General features: G+C 31.9%; 1 protein-coding gene across 1 annotated transcript; it reads right to left on the bottom strand.

Moving 5' to 3' along the window:
• Window positions 1–730: 730 nt before the first annotated feature.
• Window positions 731–2,069, bottom strand: LOC122301987 (ethylene-responsive transcription factor CRF2-like). The gene has a single exon (XM_043113324.1). The coding sequence runs from the start codon at window positions 1,693–1,695 to the stop codon at window positions 895–897; it is 801 nt and encodes a 266-aa protein (XP_042969258.1). The 5' UTR covers window positions 1,696–2,069; the 3' UTR covers window positions 731–894.
• Window positions 2,070–7,809: the final 5,740 nt, after the last annotated feature.

Raw genomic sequence — 7,809 nt, 5'->3', positions numbered from 1 at the left:
TAATTTAATTTTAGATAAAATTTAAAATCGAACCAATATGTATTAGTTTTATATTTTTAAAAATTGATTACGTACTAGTTATTTTTTTAAATTAGTATATTTGGTTTTGATCCGATTTGGTCCAGATTTTCAGTTTTAATATATTAGTATTAATAATGTATTTATTAAAAGAAATATATTGAGAATTTATTAGGTAATAAAATATATTTAATATATATTTAATATTTAAAATATATGATCAAATAAATATTTATGTTTAAAATTAAAATATTATGTTATAAATTATAATATATTATTTCATACATAATTATATATATTATATATAATATTAAAAATTAATAACATATATATATAATATGTAAACCGGTTCAGTCCAGTTTGGTATTGAAAAATGTAAAATCGATTCCAGACCAGATTTTAAAATAAAGGAACTGCTTCAGCCCAAACAACCGGTCTAGTCCGGTCCTAGCTGATTTTTCAGTTTGGAATTGGAGTGTCGGTTTTTCATTCAAGCACTACCTTTTGACAATATATTGGACGCATATATTGAGATTCATATTGGACGCATGAATGATCTTAATATTAAGAAAAGAAAAAAATATATTTATTATTATTTTTCTTATTATATTTTCATCATTCTATGGTGTCTCATTAGATAATTAAAAATTATTTATTATATTTTACTTATAAATAAATCTATCATCTAATATTATATCATGAAATGAAAAGATGATAATGAGAATTAGGATAAAGACTAGAGACTTATAAGAGCTGGAAATAAGAATCCAAAAGCTAATGGGGATGCATATTTAGTATTTACAATAGAAATTGATGATAGAGTAGTGATGGTTTTGATCTACAGAAGACAACGCTATCTTTTACATCATATTGATTTCAACCCGAAAAGTATGCATCCACGTCCCATTTATAAGATCCCAAGTCTTCTTCTAAATCTACTGAGATATCGATTAAATCTTCTCTTGAATATGTTGTTTCTGGCACCATCATTTCATCCAAAAGTACGAAATCTTTCAACATTTGTGGATCCAACCACACACAATCCTCCTTGCTTTCTTGAACTGGTCGTTGAGTAGAACTCGCCGGAGTAGTGCTCACTGAGTTTCTCTCCGTATCAACTTTAGGCGTTGGAGGTGAAACTGGAGGTTTGACAAAATTTGTGAGAGCGTCGGGACCTCTGATGCGAATGGCGGCGTTGTCGTATACCATGGCTGCCTCTTCGGCTGTGTCGTATGTCCCGAGCCAAACCCTCGCCCGCCGGAGAGGGTCTCTGATCTCAGCCGCCCATCTACCCCATGGCCTTTGTCGAACGCCTCGGTACCTCTTAACATCCTGCACAAACTGCTTCTGTGCCGGCGCCGGAGTAGTATTCTTTTCTTCTTTGTGCTGCTTTGGCCTCTGTTTCAGCTCTGCATTCTGTGGCTTTGCGTTAATGGTCGCGTAGTGCGAGAAATCACGGATTCTGATCTCGTTCACGAGTCTCTTCACTCGGTACTGACGAAACGGCTTTTTATCTTCCTCTTCACCGCTCGACGAGTCAGTAGCATCGGCATCCGTGACGGAGATCCGAACGAGTTTTGGTTTCTCGGCATTGGGAACCGGAAACTGTTTGGCAAGAGATTTCACGAGCTTATTCGTAACGTTCCGGTGCTCTGTGTACTTGACCAAATTATGCATCTCGAACAACAATAACAAAGACAATAGTGCCCAAAAAATTGATCAAATGCCAAGAAGGAACAGGAACTGGCAAATATAAAAGCATCTAAAAAAATGATAAATTTCTGGGAAAATAACTGTAAGCGAAGCAGAAGTCCAAAACTAAAACAGATATCTCAGTGAATAAATTCAGGAAGAAGGAAACTCTCGAAGAGAGACAGACAGACAGAGAAGAGAGAGAAGACAGACAGAGAAGAGAGAGAAGCAGAGGAGCTACGAGGAGCACAGAAGAGTCCAAAAGCCGAGACTCACAGTTTTATAGGAGAATCCGAATTGCCCAACTATTTTTCATTTATTAAAGAGAAATTCTATTTAAATTTTTGTTATTAAATAATAAATATACTGATTTAAAGTAATTACTTTTGTTTTTCAAACAAGTTAAATATGTTTAAGAAAAAAAAAAAAAAAAAACGATTGTTTACAGCCGGAGATCCCGGTGACGGCCGGTGCCATTCCATACGACTCGCCGCATCCCCCCGTGTTATAACGGCTTGGGTTCGAACACGTGGCAATCCTGGCAACGCAATTATCTTCGTCGCAATAGAGTCGTAGTCACGTGAGTCACGTGAGTGAGAGGAGGGGGACCGTTCTGTTGAGTGTGATTTTCACTATTTAAAATATTAATTTACTTTTAAAAAAAAATGAGAAATGATAAAACATTTTGGATCAAACGTCTTGAAAAAGTTTTATTCGTTCAAATGACGAGAAAATCATTTATTTATTATTTTATGATTTGATTTTAGATGATAGATTGATAAGTAAAATATAATAAATAGTTTTTAATCATTTAATGTCACATTATAAAATAAGAAGATATTGATAAAACTTGAGATGATAAGTAATATTATTTTAAAATTAAAACTAAGCAATTTCCTCTTTTTTTTTTTTTTTAAATCAAAGTTACCAAACTAGTATAGCTTGTTTTACCAATTTTGAGAATTACGAATAATTATATTAATTTCATAAAGAAAATTCTACTTAGCAGCTCTACAGTATACATATATTAACCGTTGAGTAAAAAAATAAATAATAAAAATAGATATGTAATATAAAAATAATGAGTAAAAATATTCTTCCATGAGATGAAGAGAATATTGATTTTAAATCTTAAAAGAGTAAAAATAAAAAGGGTGATAATAATAATTACTAATTAATAAAATGCATCTTCAAAGTCACGTCGATGATAGAGTAGCATTTCTCAATAATTATTTTGAGGATTAGTCAAGGTTTAGATTTATAAAATTACCATTTAGGACCTATGTCCTTGGGCAATTAGAACTGAATTATTCTCCTAACATAAAATGGTGATTTGGTAGTTATGTTTATACCCTGAATAATCATAAAAGGACACGTGGCATGTTGTATAGAGTAAGCATTTAAAAATTCTTATAAATACAAATTTAGCATGCCACATCACTGTAAACATGCAGTAAAAAATTAAAATTAAAAATCTGTTTAAAATAAAATAAAAATATTAAAAAGTAAAAACACGTCAAAAGTATAATTCACCATGAAAATGTTAAAAAGGCGTATATTAAAAAAATATAAACTATTTTTCTTTGGAAAAGTAATTAAGATACTTGACTTCTAAAATAAATAAATAATATATATTAAAAAAAATATTAAATGATTTTAAAAAAAGTCCGGCCTCCCAAGAGGGGTGACCATCTCTTTTTTTAAAAAGTGAATTAATTTAAAAATATTTCCAGGTTTTTCATTATTATTTGTTTTTTATTTTATATTAATTTGTCATTTTTTTGATAAATATTTCATGAATTTTTTTAAAAAAAATCAAATGCTACTTTCTTATTTTTATGCATTTTTAGATTTAATTTGGTTGATCTTTTAAAAAATTCTTAAGTTATATTTGTTTTTATATTTTTTATATTTTTTATATTTTATTAATTTTTTAAGTTTTCTTATTGCTTATGATGGCATGGCATGCTAACTATATATTTTCTTTAATTTTAGGATGAATACTATAATATTATATAAATAATTTGTAGTGTACAAACTTTCAAATAGAATTATTTATATATATATATATAATATGACACGTGTCCTCTTATGATGGATTATGACGTGATATATAACTGTCACATTTATTTTGTCAAGAGATTCAGGGAGTGATGGCGAATGGAAGGGTAATGCTACAGCCACCGTTCTCCCTTCCCGTTTTTACTTCCCGCTTGACGTGTCATGCTTTTTTTATTCTTTTTTGTTTTTGCTTCCTTTTCTTTTCCTTCCCACGTTATCTTCACCATTCCATTTCGTCTTCCCAAATCCCCATTCCATTTCACTCTGCAATTTTTTTTTTTCTTTCATTTTTGCTTCCCGTTTTTCTTTCTTCCCATTTCGTCTTCCCCTCTAACCCATTTCTTCCCTCTAACCCATTATAGATTCGCTCTCCTCTAATTTCATCTCTCTTCTCTTTATTTTTTTTTTCAGTACAAGGCCTACTCGATTGAAGCATAATGATTTCTTGATAACAGAATACAAATTTTGAAATGAAAAATCTCGTTTCTGTTATGATTCAGCATTTTGTCAGCAACTATGCAAGAATCAAGAAAATTTTACTTACTACATACAAATCAAAGGCATGCTGCAGTTGGTGTCTATTGTTTTGAAGAATCCTTCAAAGGGATCAAAGTCATGAAACAAAAGCAGGAGATATTACCAAAAAATGTTCAATTAGTTTCTTCTTGAGAAGTATTCAAGTACACCACCACCTTCAATTGGGTTTTTAAATTGGTCCAAAACCCAGAAACCCAAAAGAAAATTTTCAAGCTTTCTGACGCGATCTCAAACAATTCATCGAAGCGGGTTGAGATTTATGAAGCGTGTAGGGCTTTGCTGCAAACTCAGTATTGGAATTAATGCTCCTGTGAAACCAACTTTATTAAAAATACAAGTAGAATGGTCAGATTCTGAGGGTATCGGAAATGGATCCTTTGAACGGCCTTGACTTTAACTACGTTTTTGGGAGAGAGGGAGGGAAATAAGGAAGAGAGGGAAAAGCTACTTCACGTTTTCAGAAAGAGAGGTTTATTCAGAGGCACTTCTTCAGTTCTTCATGTTTTTGGGAGGGAGGTTGAAGAAGGGGAAATTTTTTAATCTATTAAATCCTTTCACATGCGCTGCCACGTCAAGCGGGATGATGAAGCGGGACGTTGAAGCAGTGGGCGTAGCTTTATCCATCATTTTAAAACCAATTTAAAATCAAACCCTAATATCAAAATCTAAATAAAAACTTTTTAAATTTTAAATACGAGATTAAAAAAAAAAAATTATAATATTTTTTCCTTAAATTTAAATATGTAAGGACATGCAGATAGTGGGTTGCGATCGAAGGAAAAGCTAGACATAAGATATTGGTTGGATCTGGGTAGGTGGGAAACGAAAAACACCCCCATTTTTTAATGTTTTATCCTGATTAGTAAGTAATTTTTGTGCTGCATCAATGTTTTACCATTCTCTTACGTGATCCGACCTCGTTTTTCATCTCAATAATTCACATCCTTTATATATATATATATATATATATATATATATATATATATATTAAAAAAAAAAGGAAAAAAAAAAGATAATTTAATTTAAATTTAAGGGTGACTTTAAAAAGAATAAACAAAATCATTAGATCAATCACGAGCTTCGTAGCAGAACACTCTGTTCGATTCATTGTAGCAGAACACTCAGCTCTATACGAGCTTCTTCTCCAAAGGCAACCTGTATGTTTTCTCTCCCCCTCTCTCTCTTTCTCTTGTTTTCAAGCTATTTTTTATTCTTCCTTGGATTCTTGGAGCAGAATCATTCAGGGGTTTCTTCTACCGGTTTCAAGCAAATCAGATTCGTGTGGAAGGCAAAGATTTCAGGTTTGTTGGATTGCTTTTCTCCTGCAACCCTAATCTTATTTCAGTTTTTGATTTCCATTCAGCCCCTATTGGGGCTTTTGCTTTCGGATGTTTGGCTGGGAAAAATTTATGGTTACCATTGAGTATAGGCCTGATGTTGGTTGAATTTATTTTGTGAATTTCTTGCAGATTTTCTAAGGTGCACTCAGTCCCTTCGGCTCAAGCAACCACACTCATTTTGGTATTGTAGTTGTTGGATCCGTAATGTATTGTTGCCTATAAGAAGATTTGTATGGCTATGTGTGAATTGGTTTTGTATGCTGACTTTTATATGGAACTCTTCCCTAGCAATTCTTCCATTTGGTTATATGTTTGTCTAAATATTTGCTTTGGGATCAAGAATAAATTAGTAATTTCTTATAAGTTTTCTTATAAGATACGATATATCGAGTATGTCCTAATATTTTTATTTTTTCAAATAATGAATATTTTTGAGTCTGTTGTTCTTGTGTGTGAGTGGGTAGATTTGACTATCATCTTTGGTTTGTTAACTATTGGAAACTACATCTAACATGCAGATCAAAGTTACCTCACTGATTTGAATTGGACACTGTTATTTGATAATATAAATAACATTTCAACTGTGTTCTCTAGTTTCAGTTCATATGTGTCCCACTTTAAGAGAAACCCTATTGTTCAAGCTTTCAAATTCCAATTAAAAAGTTTCATATATGGTTTTCTTTAAGAGGTCTGCGAATTTTGTGTTTGGAGTTTTTGCTTCTGAACAATGACATGCAGTAGCTATTTTTAAAACTTGGTGAGGTTGGAGCTAATGGTTAATGGGAAGTAACTGATTGGGTAACACTCTGCCCACTTGTGGTATTTGTATGGGCTGAGTTTAGTTGCAGCATGTGGTTTTGATCATTACTCTTTACCCACCTGAGTAACATTATAGTATCCACCATTGAACTCATCTCATGGTCTGCCATGATGCATGATTAGTATAAAACATCCAATATGTTACCTTAGTAGTTAGTGCAGGTCGATTAAAATGTTTATGTTTTTCTGTTATTTGAATTGTTTTTTAATATGAATATGAGACTGTAAAAAATGGCCAATTTGAAGTAAAAAAATGGTCTAAAAGTCCTGGCAACAGAGGCATGCATGAGAGAACAAAATATTGGCTTAGGAAAAATGGTAAGGGCATTGTGTTCAAACCATGTTTCAGCAATATATATATATAGTGAAGTAGAAATGCAATAAACCATTTTTAGAACTTTAGGACTGTCTCAATTGTGTTCAGACCTTGTTTCAGCACTATATATATATATATAGTGAAGTAGAAATGCAAGAAACCATTTTTAGAACTTCAGGATTGTCTCAACTGTGAAGTAGTTACGCAATAAACCATAGTGAAGTAGCTATGTATCAGCACTTGTATTTGTCCTCCTCGAATTTGGGTTTGACAAATGTAACATGTCTAACTATATGCTCCCATACTTAAGGATGAATTCCAGCTTGTGCCTACCAGTTTATTTGTAGCTCATTCTGTGTTTGAAGGCATCACTAATGTATAGTTTATTAATTGATCATCCATCCAATCTAATCTAATATGTCTTTAGAGACATCTAATCTAATCTCACTAATAAAAAGGAAGTCTCATATTCATATAAACTGTTTTTTAATTTTTATACTATTTTTCTGTCTATGGAAAACTCGGTTTCCATATATTAGCTGAATTTGATAGGCCTTAAATAGAGCTTGTGGATCTACTGTTTTTCTATTTTTTTATACTGTTTTGCTGTAAACTGTCTTGCTGGACCTTGTTTAATGCAAAATACGTTGTATGTGCTGCTGTTTTTCTATTTTTGTTCTTTTTATTTTTTATCTATTTTGCAGTCATTTATTTATACTATTTTTTTTGTTTTTTTTATATAGTTTTTCTGTAAACTGTTCTGGATTGTTTAGCTATTATTTTTTTCAATTGTAATCAGTTTTGAATTGTATTGCCTTGTTTATTGTGATGAATTTGTATGTGTCTGACAACTTAATAATTGCAATTTTTAAAGGATGAACAATCTTTTCGAGGAGAACCCATTTTTTACCACTCTCTTACACAGTGGAGGAGAAGGTCCTATTACCACTCCAACATTCACACAACATTCTAATGTTGTGGTCAGCCCAACTCCCCTTCACGGTGAAAAGAGACCTCCAACAAAAA

Source organism: Carya illinoinensis, chromosome 2, assembly GCF_018687715.1.
Source record: "Carya illinoinensis cultivar Pawnee chromosome 2, C.illinoinensisPawnee_v1, whole genome shotgun sequence".
In the NCBI taxonomy this organism is placed as follows: domain Eukaryota; kingdom Viridiplantae; phylum Streptophyta; class Magnoliopsida; order Fagales; family Juglandaceae; genus Carya; species Carya illinoinensis.
Note: the sequence above shows the minus strand (reverse complement) of the source record. Positions and strands in the feature narration are given on the sequence as shown.

Coding starts and splice junctions, on each gene's coding strand:
- LOC122301987 (XM_043113324.1), bottom strand. CDS start 1,695: ATGCATAATTTGGTCAAGTACACAGAGCACCGGAACGTTACGAATAAG.